Consider the following 20,822-nt stretch of genomic DNA (forward strand, 5'->3'; position numbering starts at 1 on the left):
ACAAGAGCATGGATCACTGTGGCCAAGTCATGCTTATTCAGGAAGGGTCGCAGCTGGCAGATCAGCCAATGCTGCTTAAAAGCACTCCTGGCTTTTAGTGAATAGTCAGTGGTTTTGCCTCTTCAGATGATAGACTTTATTGGGACGGTCATGGCTTGACCTCAACTGAAGCACTACTTCCTTTCCCCCGATTTCAGACTACACATGACCTTTATGTATCCCTGAAGGGTCATATGAAGACTGTAAGGAATTGCCTTATAAGCCGAATGCAGGGGTTCTGACAGCCTCCGTTGGCCCCTGAGCAAGGGAGGTTCTGGCTTTGCACCCCTGAAGGAGTAGGCCTTGAACAGAAGTGGGCCTTGAACAGGCCTGGAGCCTGCTGTGCGACGCCCTCTTCCCATAGCACTGCCTGGAGCGTGATGCATGGTGCTCCAGTGGTAATTTAAAGGGACTGGGGATCTGGCCATTGACCCTCCCACCCAGCCCTCATTGGCAAACCTGGCCACATGGCTGCATGTACTTATGTTTCCCTTCATATCAGGCTGCATCTCAGAGTGTTTGGAGTTTGTCTCATATCTGTCAATCACTCCCACATCCACCACCTGAACAAATATCTGGGAAGTTTTTAGGCTCCAGGACTGTGAACTGTGTATGAGACTTGGTTACACATAAACGTTCTTGAGTGAAGAATGACTGGTTATGCATGTCAGCAGTTCCTGGCTCATATTGAGGGCAAAACAATCCAGGAGTTTGCCAACAGTACCACAGTTGTGTTTTAAGAGAACAAAGAAGGGAATGCCAGGTCAGACAACCTCTGCCAGGAGACAGTCTAGTTGTGGAACTTTGAGTTCAGAGTTTGGTTACTCTCAGGGTACATCACTTGCTGGGGCATTCAAAATTGTCAGGCAGATTGTCTGAGTGGGTCCTTCAACATTTTTTTCTCCCTTCCTCCCCCCTCCCCTTATTTATTCTTGAATCTGGACTTTTAATGCTCCAGTCATCGGAAGAAGTGAGTTGTACCTACAAAAGCTCATGATACCATCTACATGTTTTGTTAGTCTTTAAGGTGCTGCTAGACCATTTGTTGTTTAAGTTTTTCCAGTTACAGACTAACTTAGCTACCCCCTCTGAAATTCTTCAACGAGTCATTTTAGTTTGTTTTCCCATGGAGATTTTTCCACTGAAGCATCTGTTTGCAATTCAACCTAACAGAAAGTATCTCCACTTCTGTTCCAGGGTGAGTCATAATCCTGAATCAATATCCAATGTTTACCCATTTCTGTGGGACAAGGACCTGTTTGTGTGCACTTCTATCAGTGACTCTAATTCTCAAGAGTCATTCTCAAACCTAAACTAGATTGTGGCAGAATGATCTCCAGAACATCAGCCTAGACAAGACAGCCGTAGTATTCAGACTCATGCAACCTGTTGACTTGAGAACCTGTGATGTTAGTAATAACCAGAGATTTCATCACAGAGAACCATACCTGGGCACTGTACTCAAATCCTCAAATGCTGACTGTCATGACCTTGTTCATCACTGGTAAAATGCAGAGCAGGCTCACTGCTCAGCGGCAGTCTGGAATGTTTTCTTTAACAGCAGAAAACCTCTCACAAAAGCTGCTTACCTATGTAAGTGGAAATGGTTCTTTGTCTGGGCAGCCCATCCTATGTCACTTACTCAGACATTGTAGATTACCTCTTACATGTTAAGGAGTCAGATGTATCCCTTAGGTCCCTTAGTGTGCATCTAATAACTATCTCAGTGTTTCTCCCTCAAATCAATGACTGTTTTTATTCATCCTATCACAACCTGAAAGGACTAGGTAGATTGTGTCTATCAGGGATTCAGGACCATTATGGGATTGGAATTCAGTGTTGAATGCTCTCATAGACCTTTCTTTCATAGCTTTTGTATCATCTTTGCTTCTGTACCTTTTAGCAAAGGTAGGGTTTTGTTTTGTTTTGTTTACTTTCCTTTTTTGTGGCCATCACCTCCTCTGGGAGATGGGAAAAGTGAGTGCATTGGTCACAGATCTGCCGTACATACCTTTCTACAAGGATAAAGTTTGGTTTGGACCACACTCTAAGGGTACAGCTAAACTACATCCCTTTCTTGATAAAGAATTGTAAATTAGATGTATTTGTATTGTAAATGAAGGTGGGATTTGAATTTCCCGTGCTTCATTTACATAATGGTGGCTGTGGCTTTTTTTTTAAAATGAAGCACGGGAAATTCAAATCCTGGCTTAATTTACAATTTTGGTACATCTAATTTACATCCCTTTATCAAAAAAGGGATGTAGTTTAGATGTACCCTAAATTGTCACCTGAAAAAGTTTGTATAACTGCCAATTTTCATGAAGTTTTCGCATCCTAATACTTCCTTATCTTAAAACTCACTTGCTTTTAATGGAGATTGTTCAATTACTGGAGAGTATATAATGTGATAGCCAGGAGCAATCGTTCATTAGCTTTCATATAATCTGCATATTAAGTGTGCTCCTAACCAGTAGTCACCAACCAGTAGATCAGGATCTACTGGTAGATCGATAGCCTCTTAGCCAAACTAGTCAGGATCAGCTGTTAGAGGCTCCAAGTACCAGCACTTCAGCCGCCTCTTTCCACCACTGCTGTGCTGTTCCTGCCCTCTGTCTTGGAGCTGCCCCCCCAGGATCCTCCTGCTTGTTCTTCAGGGTGGGGAGGCAGAAAAAAGGGGACATTCTCAGGGTGGCCCCCTCCTCCCATCCCTGTGTCCCATCTCCACAAAGTGAGCAAGGTGGAACCTTGGAGAAGGGTCAGGATGGGGCATTCGTTCATAGCCATGGAAATCTCCTGCTGGCTATCATGTTCCTTTTCACCTCCTAGTGGTTTTAATCATTTGCAAATGTCTTTGATGGTTTTCCATTGGCTGTTCAGGGTGTAGCAAAGCTAGACAATAGAACTTTGCACTACATCAGCAGCTGACTAGAGAGGAGTAATAAATCTTGTTACTTGAATGAGTTGTCTCCAATGCACTTTACCCTCGTGACAAATTGCTACTCTAAATCCAAAAAGTGTATGTTCAACTTTAATACATCACTCCTAATATATATTATCTTTCCTACTTCTTGAAATCATAGAAGCATAGACTACTAGAACTGGAAGGGACCTTGAGAGGTCACTGAATCCAGTCCCCTGCCCTCACCAGGACCAAGCACCATCTAGATCATCCCTGACAGATGCCTATCTAATGTGCTTTTGAATATCTCCAGAGATGGAGATTCCACAACCTCCATAGGCAATTTATTCCAGTGTTTAACCACTGTAACAGATAGGAAGTTTTTCCAAATGTCCAGCCTAAACCTCCCTTGCTGCAATTTAAAACCATTGCTTCTTGACCTATCCTCAGAGGCCACGGAGAACAATTTTTCTCCTTCCTCCTTTTGACACCCTTTTAAATACTTGAAAACTGCTGTCATGTCCCCTCTGTCCTTTCTTTTCTAAACTAAACAAGCCTGATTTTTTCAGTCTTTCTTCATAGCTCATGTTTTCTAGACCTTTAATCATTTTTGTTGAACTTCTCTGGACCCTCTCTAATTTCTCCACATCTTTCTTGAAATGTGGTACACAGAACTGGACACAGTACTCCAACTGAAGCCTAATCAGTGCAGAGTAGAGCAGAAGAATTATTTCTCTTGTTTTTTTACTCACAGCACTCCTGTTAATGCATCCCAGAATGATGTTTGCTTGTATTGCAACAGTGTGCACACTGTTGACTCATATTTAGTTTGTGCTCCATGAGATCCCTTTCAGCAGAACTCTTCCTACACAGTCGCTTCCCATTCTGCATGTGTGAAACTGATTGTTCCTTCCCAAGTGGAATACTTTACATTTGTCCGTATTAAACTTCATCCTGTTTACCTCAGACCATTTCTCCAGTTTATCCAGATCATTTCGAATTTTGACCCCATCCTCCCAAGCACTTGCAACTCCTCCCAGCTTGGTATCATCTGAACTTAATAACTGTACTCTATCTGCCATCATCTAAATTGTTGATTAAGATATTGAACAGAACCGGCCCCAAAACAGACCCCTGTGAAACCCTCCGTGTTATGCCCTTCCAGCATCATTGCAAACCATTAATAACTAACCTCTTAGAATGGTTATCCTGCATAACAGGCTGGATAACCATCCACCTTACAGTAGCCCCATCTAGGTTGTATTTCCCTAGTTTATTGATAAGAAGGTTATGCAAGACCGTTTCAAATGCCTTACTAAAATCTAGGTATACCACATCCACAGCTTCTCCCTTATCCACAAGACTTGTTATCATATCAAAGAAAACTGTCAGATTGGTTTGACATGATTTGTTCTTTACAAATCCATGCTGGATGTTACTTATCACCTTATTATCTTCCAGATGTTTGCAGATGAATTCTTTAATTACTTGCTCCTGGCACAGAAGTTAAACTGACTGTTCTATAGTTTTCTGGGTTGTTCTTATTTCCCTTTTTATAGATGGGCACTATATTTGCCCTTTTCCAGTCTTCTGGAATCTCTCCCAACTTCCATTATTTTTCAAAGATGACAGCTGTAGGCTCAGATATCTCCTCTATCAGTTCCTTGAGTAGTCTAGGATGCATTTCATCAGGGCCTGGTGACTTGCAGACATCCAACTTTTCTATGTAATTTTTAACTTGTTCTTTTTTTATTTTAACTTCTAAACCTACCCCATTTCCACTACTACTCACTATGTTAGGCATCCTGTCACCATCAATCTTCTTGACAAAAACCAAAAGAAATAAGTCATTAAGCACCTCTGCCATTTCCAGGTTTCCTATTAGTTTCTCCCTCTTCACTGAACAATGGGCCTACCCTGTTATTGGTCTTCCTCTTGCTTCTAATATATTTGTAGAATGTCTTCTTTGTTACCCTTTATGTCTCTAGCTAGATTAAGCTAGTTTTGTGCCTTTGCCTTTCTAATCTTGCCCCTGCAAACTTGCATTATTTGCTTATATTCATCCTTTTAAAATTTGACCTAGTTTCCACTTTTGATATGACTTCTTTTTTGTTTTTAGATCATGTAAGATGTCCTGGTTAAGCCAAGGTGGTCTCTTGCCATATTTTCTCTCTTTCCTACACAGTGGCATAGTTTGCTTGTGGGCGCTTGCTAATGTCCCTTTGAAAAACTGCCAGCTTTCTTCAGTTGTTTTCCCCCTTAGTCTTGTTTCCCATGAAACCTTACCTAGCAGCTCTTTGAATTTACTAAAATCTGCCTTCCTGAAATCCATTGTCTCTATTTTGCTGTTCTCCCTTTTACCATTCCTTAGAATCATTAACTCTATGATTTCATGATCACTTTCTCCCAATCTGCCTTCCACTTTCAGATTTTCAACCAGTTCTTCCCTATTTGTTAAAATCTAGAACAGTCTCCCCTCAGTAGTTTTCTCAACCTTCTGAAATAAAATAACTGTCTCCAATGCAGTCCAAGAACTTGCTGGGTTGTCTGTGCCCTGCTATGTTAGTTTCCCAACACATGTCTGGATAATTGAAGTCCCCTATCACCACCAAATCCTGTACTTTGGATGGTTTTGTTAGTTGTTTTAAAAAAGCCTCCTCCATCTCTTCTGCCTGGGTAGGTGGTCTAAGGTAAACCCATAGCATGATATCACCCTTGTTTTTTACCCCTTTTAATCTGAACCAGAGACTCTCAACAAGTCTGTCTCTTATGTCCATCGCAATCTCAGTCCAAGTCTACGCATTTTTAATATGCAAGACAACACTTCCTCCTTTTTGTCCCTGCTTATCCTTCCTGAGGAAGCTGTACCCTTCAATAACAATATTCCAGCCATGTGTATTATCCCACGAAGTCTCTGTGATACCAACTATGTCATAGTTGTGTTTGTTTATTAGCACTTCAAGTTCTTCTTGCTTCCTTCCCATACTTCTTGCATTTGTATATAGGCATTTAAGATATTGATTTGATTTTTGCCCCCAGTTCTGCCTTGTTCACCTTTATCTCTGCTATTATAACCCATGCTCCCTCCCATTTCTGACCTATCTCCTAGGTCTCTATATTTTTCATTTCTTGTGGGCTTTGGTCATCTGCCCCTGTTGAACTTAGTTTAAAGTCAACCGCAGTTTAAATGATTGAATCTTGACAAGTGATGTGCCTTCTGTAAAGACTTTACTGTTACTCTTAATGAATAAATATCCTGCAAGACGAGATTGTCGGATCTGAGGTGACAGTTGTTGACAATGACCCTTTACTAAGGCACATGGGTGCCAGCTGAGTTTGTCTCCATATATTAAGTGTATATGTATACGTGACTTATCTGGTGTTGTTCGGGTCCCTAACTCAAATAATGTTTGTTTTTTGGAAAATAAAATGAAAATGTATGTGCTTCATTTTAATCCATTGCTCTGGGATGATGGGTTCAAAATGCAAGACAGCCCCAGGGATACAGGACTACCTCAGCCCTCTCTCATGGCAGCAGCTTGGTGCCAGGTGAGAAGCACGTCTCCAAGGCCCCTGCAGCTCCAGCAAGCACAGCTTGTGAGGGGTGCATGCCCCCTTGCTAGGGCAGGTCCAGGTTTGTCTGTCACCTGCAGTCCCCGGGCAGAGTGAGTCATGCAGAAAACTGTGCACTTTCCCCTCACTTTCTGATTAAGGGAAACACCGAGTAATGTTCCTGTACAAATCAGAGGGGAGCTTCAGGCCTGCTGTTCTCTATAAAGGGCACCTGGAATGTGGGGGCCTTGAGGTTGGGGCAGTACCAAACTGGGCTGGGGGTGTCCCTAGCCATCTCCTTTCACCTGGCTGGTGATTCTGCTTCTTTTCTGCATGGTTTAATGAGAAAGCACATTCCAGGCACATCCCATTTGCCTGGCACAACCAAACCCTTACTTTGCTTTAAGTTCTGATAAGAGGAAGCTGCATAGTGAAATGGTGGTTCTAGCTCTCATGGTTTAGGAGGAGTTCTTGAACAAACAGACTTATAGACAAATAGATGGACTCACAAGCGCACACACACACACACTCCATAATATATACATATTGGCTTTGACTGTGCCCTTTCTGTGAACACATGGTTTATTTCTCCATAGAGGATGGAGAAATTTGGGCCCACTAAAAGGTGCTTTCTCTCACTAAGTTAATAGGCAAATATGGAAGTAGAGATGGCTCAAACTCAGGACTTGGATTCAGTCTGAGAGGCTAGCTAATGTGGCGTTGTCCTTATGTCAGGGTCTCCAGCCCTGGAGCAGCTTGCATGGCAATGCTCCCTGATGGCCTGCCAGTTGATTTGGCAGGGAATCCAGTCTGTGACTCAGTTTGTTACCTGACTATCAGGTTCTGGTTCAACAAATCAGCATTTTCCAAAATACCCTGCTTTTGTCAAATTTCCAACCACCTGTACTTTGAACTACAGCTGGAACTCTTTCATGTGGCTCTCTCTGATCTGGCAACATCCGTGGTCCGGCTTGATTTTAGCAAGCTAGATGTCAATTTATCATGGGTGTGGCCAGGTTTTCCATTATCCCATAAAGTTTGTTTACAGCCACCAGTCCTGGCTCTCAGGGTGTGTCTATACTGGGAAGTTATTTTGAAATAACCCCCCTTATTTTAAAATAACAAGGTGAGCATGCACACCACCAAGCCTGTTATTTCTAAATAATTATTTTGCTTGTGAAGAGGAATAAACTTATTTTGAAATAATAACTCCCAAAATAACTATTTCAAAATAACCTGGTAGTGTAAAAACAGCCTCATTGTTCTGTGGTGTTTAGTTCTAATGTCTTCTAAGAGCCCAGTAGGCAGTGGAAGTGTTAGTAATAGGGTTGCCAGGTGTCCGGTTTTCTATCGGAAAGTCCAGTATTTGTGTGCTCTGTCCAGTAGAAAAATTTAGAAAATACCAGACATGCGCAATGTCCAATATATTCTCAATTTCTGGCTGGGTGCTGGACGGAAGCCTGGCGGGGGCGGGGGAGTGACTGGGAGGCAGGGCCGCAATTGGCGCTGGGAGTCCTGTGGTCACCTGCAAAAACCGGGCAGGATGGGGGCAGTGGCTGGGACTCCCAGCCACTCCCCCTGCCCAGCTTCTGCACACAACCAGAGGCTCCCAGTGCCAATCGTGGCCCCGCCTCCCAGCTGGGAGCCTCTGGTTGCGTGCAGAAGCCGGGCAGGGGGAGTGGTTCCCATTGGCGCGACTCTGCTGTTCGCAGCACTGGCCCCAACCTGTTGTTCCTGGAATTTAGCCAGGATCTGTTGCAGGGCCTGCGTTTGCTGCTGCTGCAATTGTTTCTGGTTCTCTACTAACCAGTCGAGTACCTTGTTCAACTCCATTTCTGCGTAAAGGGAATCAGCAGTTTATTATACTGGGGGAGGCGAGTTCTCCCCCACTTGGGGCCCTCCCCTCTTCCGTCTCTGCCCCCCTAACCTGGGCTAGGCTCGTACCCACATTCTCCACCCTGAGTCTGGGTGGGAAGTTGTCCTATATGAGAGCTTTACTCTATGGTCGGCTTCCTAGCCACGGCGTATTTCACGTATTTTAGGCATGCTCCGAGCCTACGCGGATCTCAGGGGACCAGGAAGGGGGCTCGGGCCCTCCCTCTCTCCGAGCCCCGACCCAGGGCCCTAAGACTGGGACATGCGTCCCTTGTCAGTGGAAGGGGTCAAGATCGCCCAAACCCTCCACTCGTGGGGTTCGTGGCCCCGCCTTGGGTCCATTCTTCCCGGTCGGTCCTCCACCGGCTCCCCCAGTGGGGGGATAGGCTTACCCTCCGTCTTCCACTCTGGGGGGTTTCTAGCGGCCCTCCCCTCTCTGGGCCCAGACTCCCTGTTAAGGCCTGGGGTTCCTCCCAGAGCCGAGCACTCCCCCCTTCCTGGCTGCAGCTGCGGCCCTTTTGAATTCCCCGCCGCTCGGCGTCTTGAGCCGATATCACTTCCACGTCCGTGGCCCCGCCCTCCATGGCATCCCGGCTGACGCTCCCACTGATGTCACAGGGAGACGCCAGACAGCGCTGCGGGCTGCCGGCCGCGCCGTCGCTCGGCGCGGTTCCCTGGCTCTTGGAGGCGCGCCCCCAGACGCCTAATCCCCCCTTTGGACTTTCGCCCCTTGCCTCGGGGTACGTCCCAGTGCGGGGTAGAGCGGGGGGCCCGCTTGCCTCGTCACATAATCCACATACCTTCTGGGTGTATTGTACTGTCCCACCTAGTAGTACTGAGATCAATTTGGTTGCGTCCACACATCAGGGCTAAACTCGAAATAATCTATGCAACTTGAGCTATGCTACTTGAGCTACAACTTGGTGCGGTCTACACAGCACTTATTTTGAAATAGATTACTCTTCTCCCAACCTGACCTACTCCTCTTACAACAAGGTTTACAGAAGGCAGAGTAAGGCTCCCGGTATTCTGAATTTATTTTGAAATAATGGGCTTGTGTAGATGTGCACTATGTTATTTCAGAATAACTGATGTTATTCCAAAATAATGCTGCTGTGTAGACATAGCCTTACAGAAAGAGAATGAGTCTGCTCTACAGCCTTAGCTAAGAATCAATGGGCCTGATTCTGCAGCCCTTACTCAGGCAGGTAGTCCCATTGTGGTCAGTGAGGCTATTAACATAGTCCTACTCAGTGTTACTAAAGGATATAGCTTGTGATTTTCTCTCAGAGTCTCCCCCCGTCCCTCCCCTAGTCCCTCACTCTCAAGTACTGATTGTTACGGGTGGTATTTTATTTGGAAATGTTCATGAAAATGTTTTCATGTACCCATGAATGATTAGCTCCACTTTAAATTAGGTGGCCTGATACACATGTCTTTTTGGTTGAGATTCAAGTGATGGCATATAGTCTTTTGGTGAGTGTTGTGTACACATCAAATTAATTCTTTTTTTAAAAAAAGCTTGCTTTACTTGAAATGGCAGTAATTAATGTTTTTCAAAAGATGCCGTTGACAGCACTGATCCTACAAAGACTTAAGCACATATTATCTCGAAACATGAGTAATGCCATCAATTCATCTGAGCTTATTTACTTCCTCAAAATGAAGCCTTTAAGTCTTTGCAGGGTTGGTATCTAGTTTACAAATAAAATCCAAAATAGTTAATATAACAAAATCCCATCAAACCGCCATCACCCAAAAGGGGAAAATTTGATTTGAATTAAGGTTTTATGCTTTTTACTATGATTGATCAAAAGTGATGATTCTGACGGATAATCTACTGATCCATTAAATACTTAAAGTTGTAGCTGTTTAGTTATTGTGTAGAGACTAAGCACTTCACTGTGACAGGGACAGGGACTATGTTTCAGTGGGTCTGTGTATGTTACCTATGAATTATTTTTGTATACTTCATAACAAAAAAATTCTCTTTTTCCTTGTAGGAATCCAGGAGCTTTGAAGTCACAAGAAGAAAAGGTAGGAAAAATATAGGTTTATTTTTTCCCCCTTTGTTGAGTGATCTTGAGGTAACATGTTGAAACAAATGTGAACCTACAAACTCGAAAGAAGCTACTCTTGTCCAAATTTTCAAGAGCCTGCTTCATAACATTTGTGTGTCAGATATTATAAATTGAGCCTCCAGATGTTTTCATGGAAAAATAATTCAATGCAAGGTAGCATGACAGAGTCTTGGGGATGTGTGAGATTTTTTTTTCTTTCCTCCTAGTGCCACTTAATTAAAAACACTAGCTGACTAGGGATTCAGGCTAACACATTGAAATCTGTTAGGGAGAAATAAGAATTACTTGGCCCAAATCCACTACAGTTGGTGCTCTGAGAATCTCCATTGCAGGAAGGCACTGTCAGTATTTCACGTACTCCTGTAAGGCAGCCTTGAAAATAACAAAGCTAGGCATTGATCACCAGCTTGTTGTGGACATCATCTTTATGAATAATTAGGGTACATCAATATCCATTGTCATATAAGCTAACACAAAGGTACCACATATATACACGGTAGCTCTCTGTAATGCTTTTTATCTATTCAATTAAATGTACTTTAAATTCTATGAAGAAATCCCATTATATTTCATTGAAATGAAATTGAAAATACTGTTATCCTTGTTCACCACATAACTTGCCATTTTAATGTATTTCTCAAAAAGTTATTTGCACATAGTGTTGGCTTTTTTTTTTTTTTTACTAAAATCGGGATGCTAAAATATTCCCCATGTGACTAGGTGGAAGCAACCCATAAACTAATAGGTTAGTGGGGGTTTGGAATAATAAAGGAAGGAGGATGTTTTGTAAATATTGCCTAGGGAGATGGCCCAGCTGTACAAGAGAAGAAGAGAAAATTGTATGTTTGGTGTGAGAAAGATTAGAAGTAAAGATGGAACATGTGATGCTCTGACTTCCTTGTACTGCCAAAATTGCAATCTCTCTTTTTGGTTCAGGATTTGGCCAGAGGTGTGCTACTAAATTACATACAACAGAGCAGCATTAGATCTGGGAGTAGGTTTCTTATTGTAATTGATGAAGTCACTCTACACAAATGTTTTTAAAACCAACATTTTGCCTGAACTGGTAACATCACTGGAAACCACAAGGGACATAGAGCGCAGCCAGTTTAATTCCATTCTTGTCAGCTGCCACTCCAGACCATCAGCAACATGGTATGATTGCTTTGTGAATGAAGAACATCCATGGTTTAAAAAAGAGAGGGAGAATACCATCAGGAAGTACTGATTGCTAGTCACTGGATATTTTAACATGCATCCAAAAGTACGTGAGGACAGCCACTGGCAATAGACTACAGGAAAGAAGAGGGTGATAGAGGTTGTCACAATCAAATGGGTAATAATAGCGACAGCAATTAGAAAGTTTGTTCAAAGGTATGTAAATGTTAAATAAGAGTCATGTTAGTGTGCTGCTAGATGAGCTCAGATCCCACTTCTTAAAATGGTTTTGAATTAACAACTAATTGGCAGCTGTCTCTAGCAGCTCTTTTATTGTTCTAGACAGATGGATAAAAATCAGCTATCAGAGAACTCATTCTGTTTATCATTAATTTTGATTTTGTTTAGCAGATGTTTTCTGGATCACTCAGTCACCTGTCTAACCTGTTTTGGTATAATGTGAAGTGGGTAACAGCCATCCATTAAACAGATTAATAAATTCCCTAATTTCATGTTGGTAGCTTCTATAATTGCTATAGACATACAGAATTCCGAGACGTAGGCTGTAAACCATCATGGTTTTTATTGTATCTAGGATAATAAAAGGCCAATTTAAAATGTATGTTGCCATCTGGGCAAATACTGAGCTCTTTTTTTCCTTTGCAGTAGGTTTGTATAAGGAGCTCTGCAGGTTCCCAAAGCAGTAAGTCAACCTGAGAAAGCAGAGAGACTTTATTATGTATCCTTGTTACATGACCATTGTTAAAGGAGAAATTTGACTGTCTGAGGTGCCTGGACTATCAAAAATTAACTTGCTCCTCTTTTAAAAAAAAATCAAGATACTAAGATGCACCAAATACCTATAAATCTTAGCTGAAACAAAAACAGGACTATGTAGCACTTTAAAGACTAACAAGATGGTTTATTAGGTGATGAGCTTTCGTGGGCCAGACCCACTTCCTCAGATCAAATAGTGGAAGAAAATTGTCACAACCATATATACCAAAGGATACAATTAAAAAAATGAACACATATAAAAAGGACAAATCAAATTTCAGAACAGAAGGGGGATGGGGAGGGGAAGGTAAATGTCTGAGAGCTAATGAAATTAGAGGTGAGAATTGGGGAAGCTATCTTTGTAATGGGTAAGACAATTAAAGTCTTTATTCGAACTTAGGCGTAAAGTGTCGAATTTAAGCATGAATGACAGTTCAGAGGATTCTCTTTCAAGTGTAGTCTTAAAAGGCCTTTGAAGCAGGATGCAGGTAATCAAGTTCCCCCTTCTGTTCTGAAATTTGATTTGTCCTTTTCATATGTGTTCATTTTTTTAATTGTATCCTTTGGTATATATGGTTGTGACAATTTTCTTCCACTATTTGATCTGAGGAAGTGGGTCTGGCCCACAAAAGCTCATCACCTAATAAACTTGTTAGTCTTTAAAGTGCTACATAGTCCTGTTTTTTGTTTCAGCTACACCAGACTAACACGGCTACATTTCTATCACTATAAATATTAGGTGGTTGAAGTCACTTGAGTAGGAACTTTCTAATGTCCACACCATTTGCTTAACTCGGCTTCTGCTGAAGTCAATGGTAGTTTACTATTGATTTAAGTGGGACCAAAATTACTCTAACACTGAGCACTTTTGAAAATCTCAGATTAGACAGATGGAGGTTTTACATAATTCTGTCAGACAGCTGAAGATATTTACTCCGAATTACTTCACAACTCATTGATTATCATTAGTATAACCACATTTCCTGTTCCACTGTTGTTTATCCATATAAATAGAAGGTTCCAAAATGTAGTGTCAAGAAGGTGGCCCAAACAAAGCTGTCTGTTCTCTTGACTAACAGTTTTGTGCCTTCCTAGTCAGTGCTGAATATGAGATCCCATAAAACAAATTTGAGGTCTTGTGCTTTGAAATTAACTTCTTATAAAACCCTGTATTACTATTGTTCTTTTTAAAATTCAGCCCAACCAGCAGCACAGAAATTAAGAACTGAATGTTACCATGAATGGCAGATTATATATTATCTGATCGCAGAGAAATGTGAAAGGGTTTTCTAACCTCGATGGAGATTTTTTATTCAGTGATTCCACATATTTTATTCAATGGATTCCTTTCCTGAAAATCCTTCAGTTGTTCCTGAATAAAACATTTAGTTCTGTAATATTGTTTGTAAAACAATGAGGAAAAGGGGCAATAGAAAAGGACATGAAGAAAGTTAAAAAATATGTAATTTCTGCACCATGCAGACACTTTTATTGTATGTCTCTATGAAGAAATAAGATGATCCAATTTGAGATTTAGGTCTGGCTTATAAAGAGCATTTGTACTGATATAATGGCTTTCATCTGAGGATCTCAAAACTAGAGCTGGCTGGGGGAAAAAGTTTCCTGTTGAAAATTTTAACTTTTTTGGCAAAATATTAAAACTGAAATTTTTGGGCTGAAAACTCTATTTCTACTTTCCACTATGGTTTCCAGTTTTGTTGAGTCTCTGCAGTATATCATGGGAGTCAAATGGTCTGGTGTATCACGTGAGATGTAATACATTGGGGGAGAAGACTCCATAGAGGAGAAGGGGGCATGGATCAACTGAACTACAACTCCAGTGAGGCACCATGGTTGCACAGAAAGACATTTATATGGAACTAAAATGAATTTTTGATTCAGTTCTGTTAAGTAAGGCAAACCTTTAACGTTTTCAAATCGATGGTGGGAAAATTTTCTTGGATCTTAAAGGTACCATTTTTCAACCAAAATCCCCTACATTTTCTGTGGAAAGCAGACTTTTTTTCTGAGGGAAAGTATTCCATTTTGATGGTTGTTGTAAAACAGTTCTGATGGAAATAATTTGCCTAGACTTACTGAAAACTTTTCTACAAACATCAAAGTGTCACTTGTGCCCATTTTTGCACAGGTGCAGGAGAGTAGGTGGAGGAAAGTAGATTTAAAAAAGCCTTCCTTGTTAAATGGGCAGTCTGTGAATTCCTTGAATGTGAAAACTTCTCCAGACTAGCATCAAAGGAAAATTGAGACCGTGATCCAATTCCTATTGAAATCAAAGGGTGTATTTCCATGGGCTGCATTGGGCACTGGATCAGGTCCTAATTGCTATAAAGGAGCAATTCGTTCCTGACCACAGCTGCTCATGGTTTTATGCCTTAAAGTATTCACATTTATTTTCATTTTAATTCTAGTTAATGTAAATGTAGATTAATTTTTATTCATTTTTCTAACCATTATTTGAATTTTACTACATTTTGAAGAAAAGTGATCTGTGTACTGAAAAGTAAATTTACTGAAGAAAATTCTAGAAGTTGAATAAATGTGCCTAAAATATTTTCACATTCTTTATTTTAAATATAGTTAGCTATTCGATTACATGAGTGCAACTCACTTTGACTTCCATGGGAGCTGCACTCGTATGGTAGAAAAGAATTTGGAGAACTGGACTTAAAAAAATGCACATGGGGTGAATAAGGGCATAATTTGACATATTACCTTTTTTTAGCTGAATGTCCCATAGATTTCATTTTAAGGGAGAAGTTGGAACACAATGACTGGTTTATACCCTATTAATAATTGTACATAACCCTCTCTTCTCCTTTGTAGAATAAATAATCCTAATAATTTTAATTTCTTTCGTAACGGGCAAAAGGCTTCCTTACCTTTTGCTCTTCTCCAGACATTTTCTATTTCTAATCTTCTGTATATAACCAAAACTGAGTGCAACACTTGAAATGAGGATGCATTGTTCAGTCACATAATTCTCATTTTCTCTATTGTTCTCTATCCTCTGCTTAATACATCCCAGCATCCTATTCAAAGTGAATTGCCAGACATCTTCACTGAGCAAGATGCAATGTGTGATCAGTGTCTGACCTAGGCCACACATCCATTCTATTTTGCTGTCTGAAAAGCGGACTTCAAAGTGAAACTTACTAATGTCCTCAGTACGTTTAAATTGTTAACTTCCTTGCAAGTACCTTTGTGCTCACTACGGGCTGTACAGGGAAACATACATTTTTAAAATAAATTTGACTTTGAAATCTACTGAACTGTGTAAAAGAGGTGAAATGTGGCCAGAGAACAGCTGGGACAAGAGAACAAATGAGTAGCCAGAGAGGTAAGGGAAAGCAACAGCTCAGGTTGAATACAAAGACGAACTGCAGCACTGAAATGGGAGGGGGAATCCTGAGCTCTGAGAGAATGAGAAGGAAGATGCAGCTGACTAAAAAGAACACACACTGCGGGGCAGACTCAAAAATGGGCTCATGTAATTGGACAAGAAAGGAAGCATTTTATCTGATTGTGAAAGTGTTTGACTGTTTCCAAAGGGCCATTTCCCTGTGAAGAGCAGGAGCATTTGACTTGAGAACAGGAACCTTTACCTTTCAATGTCAATCAGCTATTGCCATGTAATAGGCACGGAGGAATAAATCATACCCACAAGTTCGAATGTGGCTAATTTTGGGGTAAATGTCTATAGAGGTTAGGCCAGACATTCTCAACCTTTTTCTTTCTGAGGCTCCTGCAATGTGTTATCAAAGCTCCATAGCCCATCTGTGCCACAACAATTGTTCTCTGCATATAAAAGCCTGGGCCAGCACTAGAGGGTAGCAAGCAGGGCAATTGCCCGGGGTCACACGCCACAGGGCAACCCTCAAAACTAAGTTATTCAGGCTTATGCTTAGACCCTGGGGCGTGGCTGAGCTGGATTAACATTTTGTGGGCTCGACATATTTGTGAGGCCCCGTGTAGTCTTTATCAGCCCCTTCCGACTGTGGGCCTGGTGTGGCAGTGCTGTGGAATACCCGATACTGAGTCTCATAGGCATTTTTCGTTTTGGTGACACATCTTTGCATGATTGTATGCACTGCTATACCCAGTTTCTCCGCCCCCACTTCTTCTCATTGAGCTGTACACCCATCTGGGCTCACCAGTGTCCACAGGGAGCAGAAATTTCATAGTGGTCAGGGGAAACTCCCCACAGATTTATCTCCTTCCTCATCCACACAGTCTATAGCCATGTCTCCAGGACCACCCTACTTCATCAGTTACTGTATGTGAGCCTGGCCTCTGCTCAATAAAGTTCTACAGTTCAGCACCTACCTGATCAGTTCTGACAGATCCCTGCCCTGGCACTCAGCAAAGTGGAACAATTTTCAGTTTGCGTGATTGGAAGAGATCTGGATCCATATTGTAAGACTGTCCCACACAATGAGGAAAAGTTGAGGTGCCTTTGTTGTTCTTTTGTTCCACTCTTTGTTTCTGTGGGGGAAATCATCAATGTGATATTACTGTCTTATTTTTAAAAGAGAAAAATAAATATTCCCCCTGGTAATGGTGGTTGAAAAACAGCAACTACAGTCCCAGCACCACCCCCTTCCAGCAGCCATTCAGAGCAAGCCATTCCTCCCCTCTTTCCTGTTGCTAGTGGCCAAGGAATGCTGCAAAATGTGGTACCTTCCCTGCTCCAGGGATCTGGCCAAGGAACTACAGCTCCCAGAGTACCTTGGACTCCGCATCATGCCCTGCTGGCTCCCACTGCCCAGCGCATCAGGGAGGAAGGGAAAGAAATGGGGCCCTTCTGAGCTCAAGACTAGTGCCAGGGAACAATTGGCACAGTGGTAAATCTACCACTGGTTGGTGAGGCTCAGGGTCCTGGGTTTCATCCCTGCATGGCAAGATTAGACTTTCTGCCCTGGTCCCCAGTGAGACTAAATCTGGTCGTCTTTGTCAGAACCCCTGAAACCTGCTTGTGACTCCCTGTAGCTCCTGGACCCCGGGTTGAGAGTCACCGAGTTAGACCAGGCATGATTTAGCCCAGGGATGGGCAAATACCAGCACACAGACTAGATCCGGTTCACTAGGGTTAGTTTCTGGTAGGCTGTCACTGCTGTATTTATCTGCCTCTCTGCAGCTATGGGCACTTGCAGCTCCCGTCGGCCATAGATCGCCATTTCTGGCCAATGGATGCTGCAGGAAGTGGTGTCCTAGTCTGTGCCAATTCCCACAGCTCCCTTTGGCAAGGAATGGTGATCCACCACCAACAGCAGCTGCAAGCACCCTTAACTGCAGAGGCACAGGGAAATATAGCAGCAATGGACCATCATGGGCTAACTCTGGTGAACCACCGCTGTTTTATTGACCAACTTTGATTTAGCCATATTAAAACCTGAAGATTTGTCCCAATCACTTCCCACTTATCCAGTTGGCTTATTATTGTACCCTTTATTGGTTTTCTCAAGTGTTTAGGGTCCAATCCTGACATGCTGTGTCACCTCTTGAGTTTCTGAGTGTCCCTGGGCCCTCCAACTTCAGGGAAGTGGAGGCATTCAGCACTTTAAAGGTTAAATCTGTTAATCTTGAAACTGTGTGATGAGTATAAAATGTGGCCTAAGTATATGGCTAATTATATATTAAGCCTAAAAAGATTAGATCATCAGGATATGTAAAGTATTAAGGTTCCATTGAAGCTAATGGAGCTACACTGATTTACACCAGCTGAGAATCTTGCCCAAAAAATGTAATCAAGGTCTTAATTTGTTTTTATGTTGCTCATATTCATCCATTCAACAAATTAGTGTCAGAAATGCTTTTTAAGTCATCCACCCAAGAAATAATCAAACTGATTTCTTCCACTCTTCATCTAAACAGCTCTATCAAATGAGATGCACGTTGAGACTTTTTCACAGAATTACAACAACAAACTGCCATACATAAGTTTGACTAATGGTTCTGCCTTAATCCCTGCTTAAAAGGTGTTATGAGGCGATCCATGGTAATACTCAGTTTTGCATTCTTCATGTTGCACGGATTTAAAATGAAAGTTAGCTGAGTTTTTCTCATTTTATTCTGTAGGGCTACGTCTATACTACAGGCTTCTTGCATAAGAAACCTTTTGTGTTAAGAGTTTTTGCACAGAAACTTCTTGTTCAAGAGCACGTCCACACCTCAAAGCACATCGCTTTCTTGCACAAGAAAGCTCTGATGGCCATCAGAGCACCTGTGCTTTTTTCCATAGGGATTTCTTGCACAAGAAACCCCTCTGGAGCATCCACACTGGCCTTTTTGCGCAATAGCTATAGCGTTAAAAGCAGTTATGCCTCAGAAAAGGAAGTTTATCTACAGTGGATAAAGCCCTCTGTTCTGCCATTTAACTGCCCATTTAATTGCTCAAGAGTTCATTTGAGGTGTGGTTGCTCCCCAGGTTTATGCGCAAAAACCTTGTAATGTAGATGTAGCCTAGTTGTATAGTCCTTCTTTCAATGATTCTCCACTGTGATAACATAATAAACCAAATTTCCACCTGGTATCAATGTGTATTGCTTCATTGAAGTCTGTTGAGCTACATCAGTTAGGACCAGCAGTGGTGAGGCCCAAGAGTTACATTAACATTAAATTTCCCATCACTTAATAGCAATTCCTAATACCCTAAAAGTGAAATTGTCTCAAAAGTTTAAAAAACCCAATGTAATTAATTTTCCTTCCTTCCACATTTCAATGGTCTGTGAAATATCATGGCTTTTATCCATTTATGGAAGAAATTCCACAGAAAGCAAAGAATGGCAGTTCATGAACTGTTCAGCTATACTTTTATACCAAATGGATCAACGTTTCTCTACCCCTTTCCCTTTCATATCACCAATGTCCAAGAATAGGCTTTAGTTCCTTATGACCTGATCCAAACCCATTACAAGCAGTGAGAGTCATTCTATTGTTTATAGTGGCCTTTGGATCAAGCTTTTACTCCTGATGGCCAAAAGGCAGGAGGTTATCCCAGGCAATTTTCCCCTAATCTTTTTCATCCATGTGCAGATTTTTTCATCTATGTATAGAATAAATTTTAGGTGCACCGAAGTATATGTGAATGTGCACCATCAGTAGAAACAAAAAACCTAGCTGTGGGGGCTCTACTAATCAGCTGGACAGCATTTTAATCTCTTCTGAGTGGCCAAACAAGCACACAGCTTATAGGGAACACTGATCCCAGGATCTGGATTTCTTGGATTGTTGCTCTGTCTGAGGCCAGCTCTACAAACCATGTTCCATGACAGCAACAGCCTTTTAAAAAAACTATTTAAACAGTAACCAGACATCGAAACTTTTAAACAAAAATGCCTACCTTTTACAAGGTCATAAGGAGGAGAAACTGCATTGTACATTGCTTATTTTGCTAATTTTTAACAATCATTCTCTCTTGGCTTGAAGCAAGAATTCACATCGCTATAAATCTCCAGCTGTTTTTATCATTTCAGATGAATTTTTATCATCTCTGGATGCTTTCAGGGCATGTATTGTCACAAAATTGCAATCTGATTGCCAGGAGAAGGGGAATTGGATGAGGTCACAATAATAATCAAAAGTGAAGTTCACATTTTTTAAAAAATAGACCAGTGCTGTAAAATTACAATATTCAAAATGTATTTCCACTTCTTCCTTCATGTGTGACACCCTTGAAAAGTATGACGCAATGGAGTAATTAGGTTTGAGGTGGTGATGGAGGGAAATGGATGGAAATTAATGAAGGCAAAGACAACTCTCCTACCAGCTGTCAAAGACAATCTTACACTTTTCTGGAGTCAGGATCTTCCTGATGTGAAGAAATGGGGAAGTTAATTACTTTTGTACAAACCTGTATGTAGTGAGAGTTAATTATCACTTGACATATTTCTTGGTTTAAAATGAAAAAGCCTGGGGCAGAGGGAGAGTAAAAGAATCAATTCATTAGGCAGTGTCATGCTCAGTATTAGACAAGACAGCTGATCCTAGATGGATCATTCTTTAGTTGCTTCTGATGCATGCATACATGTGGAATTCTGGACTAGAATGAGCTATCCATAAATGCACCCAAGTGGTCCGCTTCAGTGAATTCAAATTGTTTAAGTGCCATTTTCTAATATAAGCAATGCTAACTCTATTAATAATGGTTGGCTCTCTAATTATTTTTCACTCTGAAAATCTACTCCATTTTTAGTCTGCTCTGGTATTTCCAGTAGTTACAGTAAAATAATTGTAAAAGATGTCCAATTCCCTCATAAAAGCTGTATTTATTGATGAAAATAGCAAGGGGTTATTCCCTGAACTAAATTAACAAATTAACTGATAATTTTCCTCATTTGGATAGCCTGGTTGGGGTGGAGGGAATGGGTAACTTTCCTTGGTCATGAACCTTCATTATTCAGTACTCAAATATTGAACTT

General features: G+C 41.5%; 1 protein-coding gene across 1 annotated transcript in view; it reads left to right on the forward strand.

Moving 5' to 3' along the window:
* The window catches only part of FSTL4 (follistatin like 4), a 570,524-nt gene that overhangs the window by 43,285 nt on the left and 506,417 nt on the right, over positions 1 to 20,822 (forward strand). The window contains exon 3 of the mRNA XM_089769489.1: positions 10,372 to 10,405. Within this exon, the coding sequence (XP_089625615.1) occupies positions 10,372 to 10,405 (34 nt within the window). The remainder of the gene's footprint in view (positions 1 to 10,371; positions 10,406 to 20,822) is intronic.

This window comes from Pelodiscus sinensis, chromosome 16, assembly GCF_052426305.1.
Source record: "Pelodiscus sinensis isolate ZL-2025 chromosome 16, ASM5242630v1, whole genome shotgun sequence".
Lineage (NCBI taxonomy): Eukaryota > Metazoa > Chordata > Testudines > Trionychidae > Pelodiscus > Pelodiscus sinensis.